Source organism: Aquila chrysaetos, chromosome 26 (genome assembly GCF_900496995.4).
Source record: "Aquila chrysaetos chrysaetos chromosome 26, bAquChr1.4, whole genome shotgun sequence".
Classification (NCBI taxonomy): Eukaryota; Metazoa; Chordata; class Aves; order Accipitriformes; family Accipitridae; genus Aquila; species Aquila chrysaetos.
Window position 1 is genome coordinate 1,016,816 of NC_044029.1, and position 21,483 is coordinate 1,038,298.

General features: G+C 45.9%; 2 protein-coding genes across 5 annotated transcripts; both read right to left on the minus strand.

Annotated features, from left to right (window-relative positions):
• Window positions 1–52: 52 nt before the first annotated feature.
• Window positions 53–8,528, minus strand: DDX47 (DEAD-box helicase 47). 2 transcript variants are annotated; one of them, XM_030002781.1, is made up of 12 exons: window positions 8,415–8,528; window positions 7,655–7,748; window positions 5,994–6,182; window positions 5,236–5,307; window positions 4,560–4,678; window positions 3,967–4,038; window positions 3,729–3,845; window positions 3,385–3,531; window positions 2,939–3,076; window positions 1,409–1,479; window positions 745–874; window positions 53–647 (listed from the first exon to the last, which is right to left on the minus strand). In XM_030002781.1, exons 1-12 carry the CDS (start codon window positions 8,496–8,498, stop codon window positions 528–530), a joined length of 1,353 nt encoding a protein of 450 aa, XP_029858641.1. In that variant the 5' UTR covers window positions 8,499–8,528; the 3' UTR covers window positions 53–527. The 2 variants fall into 2 exon arrangements, with proteins under 2 accessions (XP_029858641.1, XP_040976405.1); XM_041120471.1 differs by lacking the exons at window positions 53–647; window positions 745–874; window positions 1,409–1,479 and adding an exon at window positions 1,508–2,041.
• A 4,101-nt stretch (window positions 8,529–12,629) lies between these two features.
• APOLD1 (apolipoprotein L domain containing 1) lies at window positions 12,630–20,866 on the minus strand. Of its 3 annotated transcripts, none has more exons than XM_041120556.1 (3): window positions 20,714–20,866; window positions 17,370–17,541; window positions 12,630–15,252 (listed from the first exon to the last, which is right to left on the minus strand). In XM_041120556.1, the coding sequence occupies exon 3, from the start codon at window positions 15,245–15,247 to the stop codon at window positions 14,507–14,509; it is 741 nt and encodes a 246-aa protein (XP_040976490.1). In that variant the 5' UTR covers window positions 15,248–15,252; window positions 17,370–17,541; window positions 20,714–20,866; the 3' UTR covers window positions 12,630–14,506. The 3 variants fall into 3 exon arrangements, with proteins under 3 accessions (XP_040976490.1, XP_040976489.1, XP_029859046.1); XM_041120555.1 differs by having other exon boundaries at window positions 20,719–20,857; XM_030003186.2 differs by lacking the exon at window positions 20,714–20,866 and having other exon boundaries at window positions 17,370–17,560.
• Between the last annotated feature and the right edge of the window lie 617 nt (window positions 20,867–21,483).

Sequence of the window (21,483 nt, forward strand, 5' to 3'; positions counted from 1 at the left end):
GCAGAGCTCAAAATGAGCAGAACATGGCAGTGATAAGACAAGGAAAACCAGGTAGCTTTAAAATTAAGCAAAATATATTTGGAATTCTCCACACCACATGTCCCTTCACTGAGGCAAGGTCATCACAGCTGTGCTGTGGAAACACAGTTACTTTTAACTTTTTCCTCTCTTTCTTCTGACAGACCTATCTGCCCCAGGTGCACTTGGTGACTTTGGGTAGTGAGACAGGCTGCAGCAGTGGGAAAGCTGCATTCACACTGCACCTCTCTGTGAATGAGCAGGGCCAGACCACAGCTGCTTTCAGGTCCAGAGGTGATGGTCTGGTGTCTCTGAAAGGAAGACTGGTCCCATGGTACCACAATGGGCCAAGCTCAGTCTGTAACTGGTGAAGCAGAAGAGAGGAAGTTGCTTTCCAGGTGGACTGCCCAATTTCCTAAGCAGTTCTGAAAAAAATCCACTGGAGGTGGCTTGGTAGACTGTTTTTGCCGAGCTCACGTAGCCACAAAAAAGTCTGTCCAAATAGTGAACTAGAAGGCTTTCCTTTTCTTCTTCTTACCACCTGCCACCTTATTCCTGACACCAATAGCTTCTTCTGTGTCGTCATCATCATTGCGAGATCGCTTCTTCTCTCCCTGCTCCCGCAGCTCCTGCAATGCAATCAAGACATTCATTAACCAAGACTTCTGGCACCCGAGGAAATTCAGACTACAACAGTGAGAAGAGGGACAAAAAGCCAGCACCCACCATTCGAGCCAATCTCTGGGCCTCAGCCACACGCTCTGTCAGCATCATAACTTCTTCCTCTTGCATGGGGAATGCTGGCAGCTTCTTGCCAATCAGGTGTTCAATGCGCTGGAACAGCTCTACATCGTACCTGAGAAAAGACAAGACACCAGTTTGAATCAGCCCTCTTGAGACTGCTTCAGCTGTCACCACCCACAGACATCACCCCTTATCTCCAGCCCACAGATATTGTTAGCTTGTGCTGATGGTCTTACAAGCAACTCATAATTGCATCTGAACGATGCCACTGTTGAGGATGTCTTCACTGATTTATTCAGCTCATCTCAGTTCAAAGTATTTGGCAAAGCCTTTTTTTAGACAAATACTTCAGTATTTATCAAAAAACCACACTTCCTTAACCCATATTATGTATTATAAAAATGTATGTATATTATACAATCAAGTTATAAACAGTTAGTTCTGCTCATTACGTGCCTGCTTCTAGAATTTATCCTAGACCTTTCTCCCTCCCCACCCTGGGCTTAGAATTCTCTCCCCTTTAACTAAATCCAGCAGGCACCTCAAAATGAAAAGTAGTATTTTCTTCTCACCCAGGATGAGGTCAGATGTTTTCTGCTCTGAAACACAGCTGGGAAGAGTAGGTCTGCCACATTTTAACACTTACTGTGTGACAAAGGTGATAGATTTGCCAGATCTCCCAGCTCGAGCTGTTCTCCCAACACGATGAATGTAATCCTGAAAACAATTTTTGTGATAAGCAGCAAGATATGTGCACCAAACACAGAACAGAAGTTATGGGAAATCAGCCCATATAATTTTTCTTTAGGAAAGAACAAGAAAATGGGGAGAAAATACAGCCAGAATTAAATACTCAGGACTGCGTGCAGCATTAGGATTTGAGAAGATGCTGGCTTGTGGAGGCATATCTTTGGTTTCAACATTTGAATTCCTCTCTTTCTGAAGGAGACCACCTCCGATTATTCAAAACTGCAGGACAAAAGTTGTGATACATAACTTTGCTAATGAACTATCACTTCCTTGGAAAGCTGGTATTTAAAGGGAGCTAATGTCTGCATTTTCAGCCTTGGGATCTAGTGCTCTACATAGTCTGCCTTCCAGACAAACCCTGCAGCAAGTAGATTTAAATTTGACAAGCACGGTGAAAGGGAGGATGAACGAGAACAATTTGGAAGCATCTGATCTATTGAGCATCTTCTGTTTATATGGTTTTCCAGGCTGTTTTCCAGGTTTTATACTGCTTTATGGAAATTAAAACACTCCCTTCTCCATGCAGGATCTGTGGAGAAAGGAAGCATCATGAGAAAGGATGTGTTCTATGACATGGTTAGACAACAGGGAGGGGCACAAAAACTGTAACGATGTCATTCAAGCTGCTGCCCCCACCATTATTTTTTTTAGCCATTGTCCTTTTACAATGTCAAAGGCAGTGTCTTCAAAAGAACCACATTTTCTTCTGTTTGCAATGTATAGTATCTCTGATCATTATAAGGAACAATAGCAATTCCTGAAATGCATGTTAATGGCATGCTTTCTGAAACTAGGCTGGGAAACAAAGTCATACCCCTACGGTAATACTATACTTTCTATAAGGTAGAGAGTTAGTAACTCACTTTTTTTCAGTTTGCTGTACTTTTGTGATACGAAGGTGAAACACATTAAAGACACCTTTCTTGATCAAATCCTCATTGAGCATAATGGGAGAATTTTTACTTTTTTTGGGTTTTTTTTGGGTTTTTTTTTTGTTGTTTGTTTTGTTGTTTTTTTTTTTTTTTTTTTTAAACATAGTTTAAAATGTGAAGGCAGACCTGGATCACAGGAACAGAGATGACTACCTGAAACCAGCAATATGTTAAAACTATTTCCAAAGTCTAGAAGCCCTTTAATGTAATACAGCGAAACACATACTCTGAGCAGAAATACAAAGACACAGAACATCCCTCACTTCCCCTCTCCACTTATGGGATCAGTTCTGCAATCCAGATGAGGCCACCCAACCAAACTGAGATACCAACTCAATTGCAGAGGCTGAACTACATCTTTTAATCTAGGGAAGTGTGAACTAGACCTCCAGTCAGCATAACAGAGAAAAAGGTGGTTTTGTTCCTTTGCCTAGCTTCACTACGCCTCCCGGTGACCAGAAGCGCTCTCTCAGCTGGCACACAGACTAGCTTACCTTAGAGTGTGTAGGAATATCAAAATTTATCACCACGTCTACGTGTGGGATGTCCAGACCTCTGCTTGCAACATCAGTAGCCAGCAGAATAGAACGTGCCTTTGCCTTGAACTTGTTCAGAGAGCCCAAGCGTTTATTCTGGAAGAGAGGAGGCCAAAAGGGAATGAGAGAATAATGCTCATTGTGGTTAATACGCTCTTGTTGAAATACTGGTACTGAAGAACTGGGGGAGAAACTACTCAAAAATTTCACTTCTCTAACTTCTTTCTGAACTATTACAGAATCAATGGCAGCATTCACTTTAGTTAAATTTCTAGGGATCAGTCCAGTCCACTAGCTGTGAAATACTCCTTCTGCAAGGTAGTTGTGACTCAGTATGGTGCAGCCCAATTTCCCAAAATTTCCCATTTCTCCCATCTACTGCATTGTGTGGGGTATGCCCATACCTGACTCATCTGCCCATGGAGGGGAATGGCAGTGAACCCCAGGTTGCGGAGAAGTAGAGCAGTCCTCTGAGTGTTGTTACATGTACTACAGAATATCATGAAAGAGTTTCCAGCTAGTTCATTCAAGATGTAAACCAGGTAGCTGTCCTGTAGAGAGAGAGAGAGAGAGAGAAGAGAAAGAAAGAAAGAAAAAAAACCAAACCAAAAAACCCCCAGAGATAACCACGTATGCTGCCACATTAAAGAGTAAGTATAAGCCAGCAAAGATGACAAGATATTGGGCAGACGTGGGAACAGCAAGACAAGACACAATCAGAAGAGGGAAGAAAGAGAAGTGGCATTACCTTGAATTTGGAGGGGATGAAAATGTAGTACTGCTGTAGTTTTTCAACTGTCTGATATTTGGAAGACACAGCACATTTAACAGGATTCTTCAGAGCAGCACGCTGGAGTTTTTGAACCTGGGAAGATCAGTGTAAGTTAGTACTAGACGGACAGAGATCTTGTCAGAAACCTGTATCATACAGTCTAGTCAACAGTATAGCCTGATGGAAGAACTAAAGCAGAGTACTCTGCTCTCACCTTCTTGGTCATGGTAGCAGAAAACAGGAATGTCTTTCTGTCTCGAGGAATCACTTTTAGTATCTTATCCACCTGTAAAAATAGAAAGGAAATGGAAATGCTGAATACAACAGCAATCAAGGCATAAGCCTACTCCAAATATAATGATCATCCAAATGAACAGTAATACATGTGTGCAACTTAAGACTCACAGTAGGAACAGACTTCCCCTCTTCTAAAGGAAAGGTGTAGGCTGATAGCTTGCTGACAATTAGGCAGTGTGAACTCCAGAAGTCCAATAGCAGTGCAAGTATCAGGCAATATTCCTATAGGAACGTGCGTGTGATCGTGTTCTACAGTAACTGTGTCAATGTCATGCGCTCCAGAGAAACCAGTAGATTTCAGAGACAAAATGCCTCCTACTGTCTTGCTAGTGTTCTGCAGAACTCTGCTAAGTTCTATTCCCACCATAGACTTTTGTGCAATTATTAGATCTTAGTTACAATTTCCTATTAATTTCTACAGAACAGCTCAGTGTTTACTATGTGGCTGTATGAAGCGATTTTAAAGGGACTCATCTGGTGTTCCAAGCTCTTCTTTTAGCAGATTCCTACCTCTGTCTCAAAATCCATGTTAAGGATCCTGTCAGCCTCATCCATCACTAGGAACTTCAGAGCTCGTAAGTTGAAGCCCTTTGTGTTTTCCAGATGATCAACTAGACGGCCAGGGGTTGCTACCAACAAAATCACGAGAGCAAATTTAGAATAAAAGCAAAGGAAAAGATCCAAAGAGGCGAGACAGTAATCCGTTACAGAAATGGGATTCTTTGCCCAAGAAAAGTAAAGGCAGGTTGCTTTGTGGGAAGGATTCTTTTATAGGATATCTTTAGAATGTTTTGAAGTAAGACTAATGGAGTCAGACTCTCTGAAGAATGCCCTCCTTCCCCCTCTCCCCCTAAAAAAAAAACCAAAACCAAACACGCAAAACAAGACAAACTGTAGATGAGCTGTACTGAGAAGGATGAGATCAGCATTTTGAATACTTGAGGAGAATGAAAAACCAAGCCAAAGGCAGTCTAGCAGGAATGCTTTGGAATGAGCTTGTAGCAGCAAGGCTACTGGCGTATAGTTGAGAAAAATTAACAAGCCAGTACTCAGATCTCAGGACAAAAACAAATGAAGGCTGTACTCTCACTTCTCCTTCAAATGCACAAAACCTTTTGGCACTCTTTCTTTGGACAACTGCAGTTTGGTAATATTCATACCCTGTACCCCCAGCATGTGAACTTACCAATTATTACATGCGGTTTCTTGGCTAAGGCCAGAGATTGAGACATCGTGTCAATTCCACCCACAATAACCGCTGCAGGACAAAAAAAATACAGTGAATCTCTCAGCGTAGCACCAGCCAGACCCTGGTACTATAGTGTTTCCTCCTACTCCCTGCCACCCACAACAACTCTGTACAAATGAAAGGCTACATATCTTTATGAGGATTCACTTTATTTTAGCACACCTGACCTTCCCAGGCCTCTTAAGCCATACAATTGAGTCCTTACTGAGCCCGGATATTTTCTTTTCACAGTTGAAAGTGCTACAGGCAGAATCTATTCCTTTCAGCTTAACTCAGCTGCAAAAATCCAGGAATTCTAAAAATACCCACAAAACTTTTATGTTTATAGAGAATATCTTAGGAACCAATACAGACAGTCTGAAGGAAAGATTAAACTACATCACACTACAGAGTGGAGCTCTCTGCAATTTCACCAGACAACTGAGAAGATTATCTTCTACTTCCATCTTTAACTGTTTGGATATAAGATGCAGAAGAGCTGCAGACTACTCCATGAGGAAAGACCATACAGTCTTTCTTTCCCAAACGTGATATCAGATCTCTGTCTTCCAGCATCACGAGCTTTTCTCACCTTTTGTTCAACCCTCCATACAAATACTCTGTACTTTTTCCTTTGCAATCTAGAGCTGACAAATTTCAGTTTCAAACTTCAGCAGTCTTCAGGAAAAATGCTCCAGTATCACAAAGCTACTTACTACTGTGGACACCAATGGAAGATCCAAGAGCTTCAAACTGCTCTGAGATTTGGAAGGCCAGCTCCCTTGTTGGTGTGAGGACAAGAGCAAATAATCGCTGAGGTGTTTCCAGCAGTGCTTGAAGAATTGGCAAAGCAAAGGCTCCTGTTTTTCCAGAGCCAGTTTCTGCCAGTCCAATGATATCTCTGCCTACAAGGAGCAGCAATGAGGAAAAAACCTATTACAAATCTAGACCAGAGAAAGAAGCCTTTAAAGCACTGTGCAGTAAAGCACAAGAATTCCCTAAGGATAGGAAAAAAAGGAGACACGCAAAAGGTAAAGAACAACAAAGGGCCAAACCAAAGAATTTCAGAACATCTCCGCAGCATTTTTAGAGCGCAACTTCATTTGCACAATATTACAGTCTCCATCGTTTTCCATTCTCTAGTTAAACTTCTGCCAATATACAGGTTTTCATACAAACTTTAGGTTCAGAAAAGCTTTATTATTTGTCAGATCTGTCTGTCCATTTACAGCCTATTGCTTCTATCTGGGTAAGTATTCTAGACCAACTGTTGTTTGTTTACTGGCTTACAAGGAAATAAGACGCTAGTGTTTGAGACTTTGGTCATACCAACTACAAGACAACAGCACTACCAAACTCACATTTCACAAGCCACAATCAATTTTATGCCATTGATTAAGAAAGTAATCTAAACCAGTGTGCAGCAGGAAGGATTAGGACAGCAAGTCCTTTGTCCAAAACCAGTGCAGGCAACAGGGTAGAATTCATCAGTAGAATCCATTTTGATCTGAACTTCTACAGTTGAGAAGAACGTGCTGTCAAAAGGCCTTAAACTGGAGACAACTTCTCAGGAATGCAAAACTTTTGTTTTTGTCAAGAGATTCTTATATATGGAGTAGAGTCTGACAAGAGTAAAGTACTAGGACAGAGTAGACACTGAAAGTTTATTCTCATTCTGTCACTACATAAATCTGTTCTTGCTTCACAGTGGGTTTTTTTTTGTTGTTTTTGCTTTTTTTGTTTAAAAAAAACCAACCACCAACCAAATATTCTAGAGGCAGAAATGCTTGCTGGATTCACTAATTTATTTTCCTGTAATTCCAGGATGTTTACAGAAAGTCACTGTGGTTTGGTTATTATTCACTCCAGAAATCTGATTTCTAAGAATTGCCTGCTCACAGCAAAGCAGATTATACAAGCTATGTAATCAGTCAAGGCATCTCCAATTTCAGACACACACTGTAGGTCTCTACCAGAAGAGGCACAGCCCTAAATCTATCAGAAGTTTCCTGTGTATCCTTGAGTATTTCAGAAAGAAAACAGTTGATGCAAACTAGCAGCTCAAATGATTGACAATAATTCTGTTTAACATGGAGAGTCAGAACCAAGCAACAGTAGTGAACATTCAACAACTCACGTTTGTACCCGTTTGAAAGTTTGCAATTGTGGGCAGTGTTACACGAGAAATTAGTATTCTAAGCTCCACCTGGGAAGGACGCAAGAATGAACACAGAGACTACTTCTAGACAGAAATCTTCAATGATGAAAAAGTGAGAACACTCTCATCCCTGACACTTACTTCTCACTCAGCAAAATTCATTCACATAGAGCTCCTGGGGCATCCCCAGATTCGGGATCAGAGAAGCACACTGCTCACCTTGGAGAGCCACTGGAATAGCCTCAACTTGGATCTTTGTTGGCATCTTCCATCCTAACTGGTCACAAGCTTCACACAGGACATCTGTCACTCCCTGAACATTAATGAAAAGAGAAAAGGGACACAGACATCACCAAGGAGACCTAAATTAAATCATACAGTTACGTTAAAAACATGCTGCAACACAGCCAAGCTTGTCTCTAGCAGAGACAAACCCCATCAGGCCCCCACTGCAACTACATGAAAGGGCAGGCTGCTCACAGTGATCCTCACCTCCAGCAGTAACTCCACAGATTTGTTCAAAACTGCCAGAGGTGACTGCCATCAACAAGAAACTAGTCATTTCCCCCCCTAGCTTACACAAGGAACTTTCCACGCACCCCCAGCTGTCTCTCTTCCCCTCTGGGGATATCCCACGAGCACGGAAAAAGGAAAACGCCTGGGCAAGTTAACGCAACTGAAGATACAGGCAGCCGGCTGAGCAACACAGAGCGGAGCAGCAAGGCCAATCTCACCGGAGCAGAGGCCTGAACTCCCCAGACCTCCCGCCCGAGCACGGCACCACGCCCGCGGATCGACGCGGCGACGGCGGCCCACGCGTCTGCCCCCCGCCCCGCGCACCGGCGGCCCCGCCGGGCCTTGGGCCGCCTGCGGCCTGCACGGCCTGCCACACCGGGCCGTGCGAGGAGCTTCCCCCGGCCGGATATGCGGGACGGCGGAGGGAGCAGCAGGGGCAGAAGCGGCTCCAGCCCGGGCTCACCAGGTCCTTGAAGCTCCGTGGCTCTTCCACCACCGCCGCCTCCGGCTCCGCCGCCGCCCTCCCTTCCTTGCCTCCTGCCGCCATTTTGCACCGTCCCCGCCTGAGGCAGCGCAGAGCACTCTGGGAGCTGTAGTCCCGCCCTCTCTCCCTTGGGGCGTTACGGGATTTGCAGTTCGGAGGAAAGAGCCAATCGGAGCGGGCGGGGCGGGGCTCGAGGGGCCGCGCGCGGCGGCCGTTACCCGCTGGGGCGGTCGCTATGGCCGCTGCTGTGGGCGGCCGGAGCCGGGCGGGCCGCGCTGCGATGGCGGTCGCGCTGCCGTGAGGTACGGGCCGTGTCGTCTGCCTGAGGGCAGAAGGCGTCTTCTGCGCCCGGGGTCCTTCAGGGCGCAGCCCTCTGGGCACCGAGTGCCGTCCTTGTCTCCTCTCCTGAGGTAAAGGAGCCGGCGGCGGCCGAGCTGCCGCGTCTGTGCGCACACCCTGACTGTGCGCAAGGCTGTCGAGCAGCACGCTTGAGGAGGCCTTTCCTCTAAATGTGTTCAAGGCTTGTTTTCTTCAGACTTAATTGGGCTTCTGCGGAGGGGGGTGATTTATGTGGCGAGTGCTGTGCTTGGCTAAATTAGAAACTGTGGGTGGATTTTCGTTGAACTCCAGAGAGCCCTCCAGGGAAGGGGTTGTTACAGAGCTACGGCCACCTGTATTGGGATAAGAGCACACAGCACTGGCTGTGTGAAAACCTGCCTGCTTGGCATTAACCGCAAGTGGCTAAGCCTCTGGCCTGCAGCTCAGCGTTTGCACTGCTTAGGCAGCGTGTGTGGTGGCATTCTGTGTTCATAAATTCTACGGTTGTGAAAGAACAAGAGAAAATGAGCTAGCCAGGCACAAAAAATATCAGAACATATATAAACTTACATATATAATACATATAAAGAGCAAAGTAACTTCTTCAGAAGCGCTGGTATGAAACATTTTGACCTGCTAGTGAAGGGAAAAAAAGAAAAGAAGTATCATTGTTCCACCTTGTTTTCCTGTTTATGGTAATTGCCAATGTGCAACTTTGAAGTCCCAGAAATACGTAAAATAAACTGAACTGTGGCAACTCACAGCATGAAATAAGAGAATAGGGGATAGGTATGGATGCAAACACTCCCCCAGCTCTCTTGATTGCTGCGGTTGTGACTCAGGCAGGGAGCCTGCAAGCGCACAGTGAGAAGTGAAAATGGTGATGGATTTAGTGCCCTCCGAGGGAGAGCAGCATCAAAATATCATGTCACGAAGGTAGTTCCTGAGCTCATTGGTTTCCATCTGGTCTGGGTGTGGCCTCTCTGATTTGTAGTCCCAATGCTGACTGCAGAAGGGCAACCTTGCAGCTAGGTGAACTTCCTTTGTTTTAGGGAAAAGGATGCTAACCTGTCCAAGAGCCCAGGCTTTGAAAGGATAGCAGAGCTGACTGCAAAATGGAACTCATGACTGCATTTCTGAGCAGACCTCCCTTTCCCTTGCTGTTTGGGAAGCCTGGCTGGGTGTGTTCACAGTGGAAATGCTGACGTACCTGAGCATCTGTCACTGGATTCCAAGTGTGCCATTTCCGCTGCTCCCAGAACAATGAGGAAAGTGAGAGGAAATCCGAACAAACTCTCTGCGTGACAGGGAAAGGAGAGGAAACCTGAAACAATTCACTGGGCAGCAGTGGAAATGAAACTGCTGCATCCCAATGTGCTCAGCAGCAGTGATTTTAAAATAAGAAATTAAAAAAAAAAGCCAACAAAAAAAACCCCAACAAGAAACAACCAATGTAGATGCTAGTGATGACCATATGTTTCAAAAATTACAGCAGTCTGAGCCATGAGCTTGCTATATATCATTAGTACTAAAGGTTAAGCCTGGCCAGCACTTAGACGTGAACCCTTGTAAGAGTCACTGGGATGCCTCTGGAAATGGAGTCAGGGATGTGACAGGACGTCACTGCTTGTGATTCTTTGTTGAACTCATTGCCCATATAATATGGTAGGTGCTGTTTTGGTGGTGAGCAGGGTGGAGCAATTCTATTCTGGTGAAATTCCAGTTTGGGTAAGTCCCTTTTGTCAGTAGATGTATTTGAATAAAAGTTCCCTCCTGTTCTAAAATGCTGTTGTGAACACTCATATATAATAAAATAAGTACCTCTTCTAAATGGCGATTCTCTTTTTGTGTGTTTCAGCACAGGGCACTGCAGATTATACTGGGTTTAGAAATTTTCACTCCAGGGCTTCTAGACTTGGCTTTTGACCAAATACATTCCTAGCCCTACTGCATGTTACAAGCTCAGTCTTCCTTAGGGGGGACAGGATGGGAGCATCCGCAGTGGATGAATTTTAGTGCAGGTATAATGCCAACTATTTTGTAAGGGATGCATAATAAGACAAGATAAACAGTGTGTGTAGTAAGTCACAGTTAATGGTAAATGGTCCTGTCTCCCTGCTGGAATGCCCAGAGAGAGGCTATTGGGATATCCTGACTCCCTGACTGCACTCGGGCTCCTTTGTCGTTGACACCTTTTGTTATGCTTTCAAAACATACTATGGGACTTCATGTTAAAATGGTGCTTGCATTCCTGCTTCACTGTTGAATCATTCCTCCCTGCAGCAGTTTCAATAAAAGGGGAGTAAAAATGGCATCAGGAGGCCAGGCTTCATAACTGCCAGCCCAGGCTAAACATCAAATCACACACGTACCCTTCTCCCCCTGCTGCCTAGCTACCAAAGGAAGGTTTCCACCAGCACGTCTACTACTTTGAAAACTGCTAGCAAAAAAAGCTGCTTATCAAAGACACTTCCCCCGAATGTTGCTTGTGACTCTAAGGGAGTCACAATATTGGAACTAAGCCAATACTAATACTGGAGTAGGTGAACCCCTGTCCCAGCGCAGGTCGCTTGCTTCTGGTGCTTTCTTGGTACCAGCTCTAGTGCTCATCTGACCTAGCAGTGAGCTGTTTCAGGGAGCAAAAGGAGTAAGAAATGAATCTTGCCCCCAAATATGATAGATTTCTGCCAGCACAGCTCCCAAAGCTGGTTCCCCAGGGAGAACTGACCATGTGAGAGGAGACAGGACGGCATGCCAGGAGCTGGGTGAGGAGGATCCGACCGCCTTCTGCCCTGTCTGCTAGCTGCTAGATCAAGTGTAGCTGAGGTGTGAGGGTGCAGACTTAAATTCACAGGACCACCTGGCTTGGAAGGTGTCCAATAGCACTGAATGGGTTTTGGAGCAAACTAAGTCACACAGCTCCTCTGTCTTCTGTAGGATTACAGATCTTCCCGTCTGCAGGCCCCACTCGCTGCCTGAGCCTCCTTTTGCATTCCTAGGAAACAAACCTGGAGCAGGGAGTGGCTGAGACCTGGCCAGGAGTGTGTGGTACCTTGGACTCAATTACACTCACACAGCAGCACTGTGCAACAGTCCAAATCCTGACTTCAAGTGAAGGGTTAGCCTAGGGAAAAACAGAACAGAAGCAGGATTTTTTGCCTGTGTGGCTAAGACTGGAAGCAAAAGTATCTGATTTGTCCCCAGCTGCTGAAACAGTGGCTGTGATTGCAGTGCAGGACTGTGCTGAGCACAGCAAACCAGCCCTCGTGAAGCTCTAAGCTATCAAATTCAGATCCTCCTGCCAGTCAGATTAGTCTGTTCAGAGCTGTTGTTGTTCCTATGATGTCCCCTGTGTGTGGACGTGTGGATGAAGCTGCATTGCCAGAAAACTGGGAGGAGGTAGGAGAAGTACATGTTACATAATTTTCTCTGTGATGATAAAACCAGCCATCTCAGATCATGGTAAAGTTCTTACTGATCTGGTGGAGTTAGCTGGTGATACGCTGGAGCACTAGGAAAAATTTCGGATCGTGTCTGCCTTTGCATAGTGTGCAGTTCACACTCCAAAACCACACTTACGTGCTCACACATATGCACCTCAGTGTTTGCCTGTCAGAGACCAACATCCACAGTGTACATGGGCTAATATGCACATCAGGGTATGCACTCACACAGACATAAACGCATACACTCATACACAAATGCCAGCTGTGTGGCATGGAGCTGGTGACCTCACTTTTCATTCTTGCCTTCTGAACATGTCTAGCTCGTATTGATTCTCTGGCTCCAGTGCCTGGAGCATGAAATCGAGGTGGGTGATCCAGGGGGCAAGAATGTGATCACATGCAGGTGTGCAGAGAGACACTGACACAAAAGTGCTTCATATTCATTTAATTGAACCAGAAGTGTACTTGTTCATTTCTGGCAAACAGGCACGGGCATTACAAGCATCTGAGTCATGCTGTAAGGGACCAAAGCTTTTGTTCTTCTCATGTGTAAAAACAAATGTTGATGTTATGAGAGGAAGAGACAAAAAGGACAAGGATTCAAGCTTCGTGAGGTGGAGTGTTGCCCTTCCTAAGAGTTTGCTCAGTGTTACAGAATTACAGAGTGGGTTTTTCTGATCATCTTGATTCACGCATCTGCAGGGAAGCTTCCCTTATCCATTGGGGCATGCTTGTGGAGGTGGAATTATCCCTGCATTCACTCCTCTAGTTGTCTCAAGTTAGTTTCTGGGGTCTCTTCTTTGTACCTCTTCCAGGTACCGACATGATCCCTGTCATCACAGTACTTGAGAACTTCTCAATATTTGTCCCAGAAACATCCTTGTGAGGTAGGGAAATGCCACTGTCCCCATTTTAGACAGAGAACTGAGGCACTGAGGGGTCAAAAATCACAAAGGACATAGTTAACAGAACAGTCACTTGAAACAGGGTCCCAGTCCTTCCTCCTACTTCATAAGTGCTCTGCCACTGAATCATCCTACTCCTCTGCACCCCTCTTGAGTATTAGTACCAGTATATATTTTGCTGACATGAAGCCTTCCCTGGGAAGCATTGCTAGGAGTATGTGTAGCTCTCCATGAGTGCTGCCTCCTCCCTCACAAACTACTGTGGGTCTCACAGACTGCTCAACTGCATGGAGAGCGGCACTTCCACCTCTCAGATATGCTCCCATCACAGCTGGGCTCCAGCTCAGACCAATAACACCAACCTACAGTTCCCTCCTTGTTGCAAGAGATGTAACTGCTTTCTTCCATCAGTGCCCTGAGGCAGGCTCTGGTCCCAGGGTCACCGACCTGTCCTTCTCCCTGTTTTGGTTCCTAAGATCTGTCACTGGCTGACTGTGTTTCACCTATTTTATAACTGCCAGCATTCAGGTCATGCTTTCCTTTTCCTACAGGGACTTGCCCTCCCTCACAGCCAAAGAACAGGTAACTTGCTCTCACATGCCACAGACTTGCTTTGCCTCTAAGAACAGCTGCTTTCCTTTGGAGCAGAGGCCTCCTTTTTAAAAGAAAAAAAAATAATTCATCTTTAAATACAATATCAAAACCTTAAAATAATCCTATGTAAATAAATAAACACAAACATCACAGTTCTCAGCCTGGAGAGGTTTCTTCAAAAGGGATAACATTTTCTGGCCCTGCTATTTCACCCTGGGATGATGAGCCATCCGTACAGTCTCGTATAGCTGGAGCTGTTTCCTTCAACAACCTTTCAGATGTACCTTGGTAACGGGACTGTACTCTACTGGAAATCGGCAGCTGCTGGCTTTTTGAGGGTACCCCAGCCCTTTTACCACTCATAGATTCATAAGTTATTTACAAACCAGGTTCAGTCAGCACCAGGACTGCAGGGATTTCAGCAGCCTCCTGACCCGCTTCTTTTTGCTGCCTTGGGGAAGCAGAGCCAGGGAGATGGCTGGGGAAACACAGGTCTGAGGAATGTCCACCCACCCCTGCCTTCAGGCTCCGGGATCTGCTGCTGTGTACACAATAGTCCACGTGTCCATCGTAACCTCCAACCTGAATCAGGTGGCTGCTGCCAGTTGGCGGGGTCTGTGTGTATGTGGAAGCTCTAGCTTCCCAGCAGGAAGGAGTTTGTGTTCATATAGATGAGACGCATGAGATGTGCACAGCTGTGTGGATTAGCACCACCAATATTATGATAGCAACAGGTAGCAGTGCTAATGGTGACAATTCATAATGTAATGTCTCCAAGCCCGGTTTTACTTATGGAGCAAATGCTCTTTCAGCTGGATGGTCTCGGGATCTCAGCAGTGTTTTTAGCACCCAGGCTGAGTCTCCTCGTGCGTGGGGAAAGCTCTGTCCTGGACTCAAGAAGTTCACAAACTTCATCCATTGCCCTGGTGCAGGTCTCGAGGTTGGCAGCCAGCTTCTGGATTTTGGCCTTCAGCACGGCCTGGCTCACTTTCGTGACCTCCTTTGTGTATTCTGGCACGAGGAAGCTGTGGGAGCCGCAGAAGACCATGAAGCAGACGGAGTTGTACAGCGAGATGGAGGCCCTCTTCTCCGACTGGCGCAGCGTGGGGTCCCCCGGACCCTGCCCCCGGCGGAGGAACTCCAGGCAGCCGAGGATTTCCCTCATCTGTTTCCGACAAGTTGTCGCGATTTCCTGCACCTTCCTCACCTCCCGGGAATTGCAGAGCACTAAGGAGAGATCCGAGGTGATGCTGACGGCCCCCCCGGCAGTGGCCAAGCCCAGACCCACAGCCGACGCCAGGAGAGAGGCTCCCAGCGTTGCCGGGCTCAGGGACAGCCCCACGATGGCCGTGACTGCTCCCGCGGCGGTCAGGGTGCTCCCGCTGACGTTGGCAATCAGGGACCTTTTGCGGAGCTTGTTGAGTTTACGAGCCACCTTGTGAAGGTGAGCAATTTGGCCACGCAGCCTCCGTCTCTGATCCAGCAGCTCTATGTGGAAGTGGTGTGTGGGGTCTGGTGTTTGGGGAAAGGCAGCACCGTTTCTCTCCATGGCCTCTGTCCAGAAACAGAAAAGGCTGGGTTGGGATTTATGTTAAAAACATCCATGAGACCTGCTCAGCCTGGACCACCATTTCACGGATGGCATCCAGCCAATTTTTTTTTTTCTTCACCCGGCTACATGAAAGGTTTGCTGTCTGCACACACGTACACACTCACGTATACACACACACGTGCACGTACACACATGTACATTTAATTACCATGTCCCACTGTAACTTTCAGACAGAGGAACTTTTAAATGTTTTTCTTGTTCCCTGAGTAGACTAAAATATCTTAAGGGCTGGGGTCAGAGGTGCTGTTGTTATTACCTCTGTGAAGACACAAAACGTCTTTTCCAACCCTGGGGAGAGAAATTCCGTTGAGATTAAGTGACTCAGTGCCCAGAGTAGTAATGCTGCCAGAACTAATGTGTTGTCCCCATGATGAGATTCAGAGGATCTGCAATCTTCAAGGGCATCTTTCTCAAGGGGCATCTTTCTCAAGAAACGGCAGGCTCTGAGGAGGTGAAAGCACCCTTCCCAGGTTGTTATTTAGGGGTCTTTTCCCATTAAAGGAGGACAGAGGGAAGCTGCTGAGGGGAGTCAAGGTCTGGCTTTTCCATCTAGGAGGTGAGAAGCTCATTGATGCCTCAGACGGGCATTGTGAACATCCTTCCTTTCTTTAAGCCTAAGCAACTCAAGGTCCTGCAGCATTTTTTTCCTATTGTAACCTGGCGTCAGGGTCTGGACAAAGATGGGAACCATTGTTCTGTGGCACTGACTCCAACCTGTGATGGTGGATTACCAGTGACAGTGGCAGGGAGGCCTATGGACCTTGTTTAAAAGGTTCATGAAGGGCACATCAGAAAAGTGAGCCCACTTTCAGTGTGCACTCCCTTGGGGATGGGGGAACAGTTGGAAATACAGGGGCCTGTATTTCTAGAAGGTGAATCTTCAGGGTTTCTGTGCTAGGCAATCTCTGTTTGCTCTCTCTGTTCTTTGTCACAGGGGTAGAAAGAAATGTTCCAATAAGCATTTTCAGGTTGCTCTAGGGCTGCAAGGTGCTTTACAAAGGAAGCCAGCACCCTTAACTCTGCTTACATATAGGGCAACTGAGGCAAGGGAGGCAACAGGAGTGATGTAGCATTGCCAGTTGTCTGGCGGGAGCAGAGCTTTTGTGCTCCACAACACTGCACTGTGCACAAGGCTGTGCTGCGTCCGTACCTAGCAAGGTCTAGCCATAGAGCTAAGAAGCTATTTGCAGTCCATAATGCCCTCATAGCCAAAAGAAGTCTCTGCAGCAGAAAGAGTGTGTCCCAGAGCCAACTAAGAAAAACTATTCATTGCTGCAGCCACCTTTTCACTTCTAAGTCTTCTATACTGTGTGAACTGGAGGTGCCTGGTCCCTCACACGGCACACTATATAGTTAGGATCCTTGGGGCTTTCATTCTGCAGAATCTCTGTGTTTCAGAAGGAGGAAACCATAGTCTTTCCATCCTGAAGCATGTAAGTAAATAATTCTCACTGCAATTTTTTTCCCTTCTACTTGTCCTAATCCATCTCATGCAGAATCCTTTAGGGCCTCCCCCTATGCCCTTCAGAACAGTGACCCCAGTCTCTCTTGGTATCATCGGGCCATTTGAGCCACTTAGTACATTGTGCTTTTCTTAGCTGGAGGCAGTGCCCTCTTATTTTTTACACTATTGTCAGAGATGAAGCTGAAAGCACAAGGACTGACACTAAGCTAAATGGATACCAGCATTTAAATGAACAATGAGCATATCATCAATAAGTTAACAACAGATTATTATGACGATCGTTAAATATATCAATTCCTGTAGCCTCTTAACAATTTGTTCTGCAGATTTTCTTGCTGAGAACAGTCTCAAGTAGTAACAGTGGCCATCTCACTGCAGTTAGTAGAACAGTCATTCAATATATAGCATAAGCCATACAGTGATGCATGTCTTTGGCATACGCTGTTTTATACCAGCATAAAGGAAAACAAAACCAACTCCTGCTCTTAGAAAAAAATCTCCCCAACAATAAAGGTATACATTAGTCCAAAACCTGCAAATGCTTTCCTAATACAGTGCTCGGAGAGACTCCAAAAAATACTGGTTCAAACTTACCTTTAGTTTCCAGCCGACCTCCCCAAAGACAAATTTTGATCTGTTTCTGGAGGAGACCAATTTATAGCTCCTGCGGACCAATTGCTGCGATGGGAATGCTTTGCCTCATACTGGGAGTTTGCCATTTCCTGCTCTCCCTTGTGCAGAAGGATGTGACACACTGGAAAGTGACCTGCGGGACAGCAAGCACACATCATGCTCAGGAAACGATCCCTGCGAATGAACATTGTGTGTTCGCTTTTCCTGAAGTGTAGGGGGAAAAAGATTTAAAAAAAAATCTCAGCCTATTCCTGGCGCTGAGCTAGTGCAGTCATTCCCCTCAGGGAACAGTTGCCTTTCCCTGAAATAGCAACTGACTTTACTCTGTGCTGGAGTCGCCAATTGCTTGATGACTGAAGTTTCCCCCCAACACACGTTTAGAGCCAGTGGAACATCAGCCAGCCAGCTACTTCATTCAAGGCCAGTGTACTTTTAAAATCCCAGCTCTTTGGGACAATTGTGTGTGTGACTGGCTGGAGCACAGCAGTGCTGCGTGAGAGATGGAGCCGGTGCTCCAATCCATAAAAGGGAAGCAGCTCCACAGCAAGACGATTGCTCTGAATTCCCATCCCTTCTCCTTCTGAGCAGGTAAAACCATGCAGCATCCTGCAAAAGGAGTGCTCTCCCTGTGGTTTTGCTCTGTTTCTTAACCATGGGCACCATGATGGTTGAGAAACAACCATGTTGTTTTCCTAAGGGGCTGCCCAGCAATCGATGATCGGAAAGAAAGGGTCATTGGGGTCCCCTCTTTTGCCACCTGCTGTTGCCTGGCAGTTGTGCCCACATACAGACGTGGCCAGAGGGAGGAAGTGATGAAGGTGTTGGGGACGAACAGCCTAAGTGACACTCCTGGTGCTGCCTTTCACACTGAGCCAGGGCCAGCTTTAAAGACAGATTCTTTGGATAGGGTGAGGAAAAAAGGATTTTTTGGTGGCACTAAGTGGTGCAGCCCACCTTAGACCAAAGTGACATGTGTCCTTATTGACACAGGGCCTGCGGTGCCAGGGACATCTGTTTTGAGCAGTTGTGCTTGAAGTTGGGGCATCTACTTTCTTGCTTGGTGGATTCTTACTCTTCAGGGCTGTTTGTTGACAGGAACTTCGGATTGTGTCCTAGTGTCCCCGTGGCCTGGCTAATCTGAAAGCTACCTAGCTGTCACTGAGTGGTGAGGCTTTACTGTTGAATGTGTGAGATGTGTAGCTGCACAATTGCTGGAGCTGACCTTAGGAAGGGACAAGGACTGAGAGGCAGCAGGCAGGGAGAGGAGAAGGCTGGGATTATTCATTTCAATGGCAGCTTGGTTTTAGATTATCTTTAAATGACTGTGAAAGAGTATGTCAAGTGTTTTGTCAGGGGGGTAGACCTGCATGAGATGGGACATGAACGAATAAATAAATAGCATTGAAGAGCTACTTCAACCTGTCACAGACCTGAAAAGAGAAAACATTGTTCTGAAGATGCTTAAATAAGCAATCTTGGTCTGTTACACTTTGTACATATTGCACGTTAACAGGAAGGTGAGTTTTGACACTGAAGGAAACTGTGCTTTAGCCCTTCCCTTTGTTTTAGCAAACATATGCTTGAATTGGAGCCCATCAGCCTTGGCGAAGGTTTGCAGTCGAGAGACACAAGAGCTCTTTCGCACATTCCCAAATAGAGTAGGCTTTTTTTTATGTAACTGCATCTGCATTAGGACTTGTGCCAGCAGAGGTGTCCTTGTTAGGACAGTGAGTTTTTGGTAAAAATGAAATAACAAAGAAGAGAAAAAAAAAAGGTCTAGAATGAGCCTGAGAAGATAACATAGTTTTGGTTGCTCTTCTTCCTTTCCCGGTGCTCTTCTTTCAATATACTCAGCTGCAAAACATTGTCAGAAACCCCTGCGATGCTCAGTGCATTGGAAAGGACATGCTTAGAGTGCAGAAGAGACAATTCACTTTTTTTATAGTATTCCCTCACAGTTTCCTGTACAGTGAAAGACCTGCACTTCACATAAGATGAGATGTTGGTCTCAGCCTAGAATGGTTTCTCACAGGGGTCATCCCTGGGGTCTTTCACTATCTAAAGAACATGTTTCCCCATAATCCACCCCAATAATGAGGTGCATACCCGAAAAGTAAGACTTCCCATGAGAAGCTGCAGATGTCATCTTGATTTTAAAAAAGAAATGTGTACTAGAATAAGAAACATTATTTCCTAGGGAGTTGCCCTACAGCAGTATGCTGTGATCTGTTTTTGTCCCTGCTGACACTCTCACAGGTGTCCTTCAGTGAGAGTGCTGGTCTTTGCTCCCACCAATAATTACAGAGAACCCCTCTGGCAAAGGTGAGCAGGTGGGAATGGGAGCAGGATGGGAGAGGAGCATCTTCTCTGAGCGCATCCCAGGGACTGAAAGGCTTTCAGTGCCATTAACGCACCTGCCCAGATGTGAGCACATCTGCCGAGTCACCGAGTAGGTCCCAGGGGCCTGCCTGGAGTGAATCTTAGCTACCAGAGATCTCAGGACTTGTGGGGTAGGTCTGACCTTCACTGGGCAGTCCTGCAAGCTAGCGGAGGCCTCACCATCCTGCCCGGTGTACATTTTCACCCAACCCCTCTGCTGCTGCAGTCTTTTTATTCTTGGCCTGTGAAGCACTTGGGCTTGAGGGTGGAAGGGGCACAGCAGGTGTTTCACAACTAGCCTGGCAAAAAATGGTCCCTCTGCTCCACCTTTTCCCATCTAGCCACATCCTCTTGAAATGGGCAGAAGCCAGACCCATGCAAAATCTGCCCTGAAGGCATTTTGTGGGAGCAGATAACCAGCAAGGGGAAGGAAGGATGTTTTATTGCCTCAGCTCTCTTCCTTCCAGTGGATTTTGGCAGAAAGGACTAGTCTTTCTGCTCTTGTTCTCTCCAGCAGAAGGGTTATATAGCAGAAGTGTTTATTCTGAAGCTGTTCAGAGTGACTGCAATTTGAATGTAAATGTGTAACATTTGAAGCTGGAGTTTCAGTGATACACTTCCTTTATTAACAGTGTTTTGATCAAATAATTGAGTAAAATTGAGTAAATTTACATTCAAATATCATCTTTTTAACAGGGGATTTCTGTCAGGCTTGGTACTTTCAACCTTAACTGCTGGATCCTGGGGCTAAAAGTTGTCTTTTTTTTTTTTTTTCTTTTCATTTTTCTGTGATCAGCTGAATCGATGACAAATTTTAACTCTTCACAGCAAGACATTCATTCAGGTTCAGTGGGAACTTGAATAGGCCAAAACTAAAACAAATAAAGCAAATTAGATCAAAAAGGGCTTCATCAGCTTTTAGTAACCTTACCGGTAGGTCCAAATTAATTTTTTGAAAACATTCCAGAATAAGACAGGCTGCTCTGGTCTCTGGTCTCTGGTGTTTGTGGGAGTTGCTGAGTTTGGAGAAAGCTACAAAGAGCAGGGCAGGGTCGGGGGAACAGGACAGCCTGTGGGATGGAAACACCTCTTGTTAGTTCCAGTTAAGTAGGATAGTAGCCAAGTGCATTGACTGTGCCTGTTCCTGCTTTGTGAGCAAGCATTCATGTAACAAAAATACCATCCTAAATTGCCTTGTCAAAACACTGCCAGCAGTGTTTGCAGAGACCAAGTATTTATTTGGATATGGAGAGTGAATTTCTGCAATGGACTTAAACACACCAGCTTATACTGCCATTTGCCACCTTTACTTATATGTTTCAGTGCAGGCTGTACGGCATAAGGCGCGCTCTCTGACGCATGAAAAAACAGCTCCCCACTTAGCCTATATGCCTCCAGCCTTGCCTGTGGCACAGCTGACATGACTGTGTGTGGCTGTATGCAGGTTATACTGAGACTGGTGCTGCTGGAGGACTTCTCTCTGTTCAGTGTCTCAGTGGTAGCAGCAGCAGCACCACAATGAGCAAGTCTGGCTACCTGTACCCTCAAGCACTGTAGACAATAGGGAATCATTACCATATTTCCAGAACTGCAAAGAAACCTAATTGCTTGGCGAAAAGTAGAAATTAGGTAGCCTGGTTTCTTGTAGCACTTTTCCTGTGGACTTCTTGATGGCTGAGCTCACCTTGCAACATTT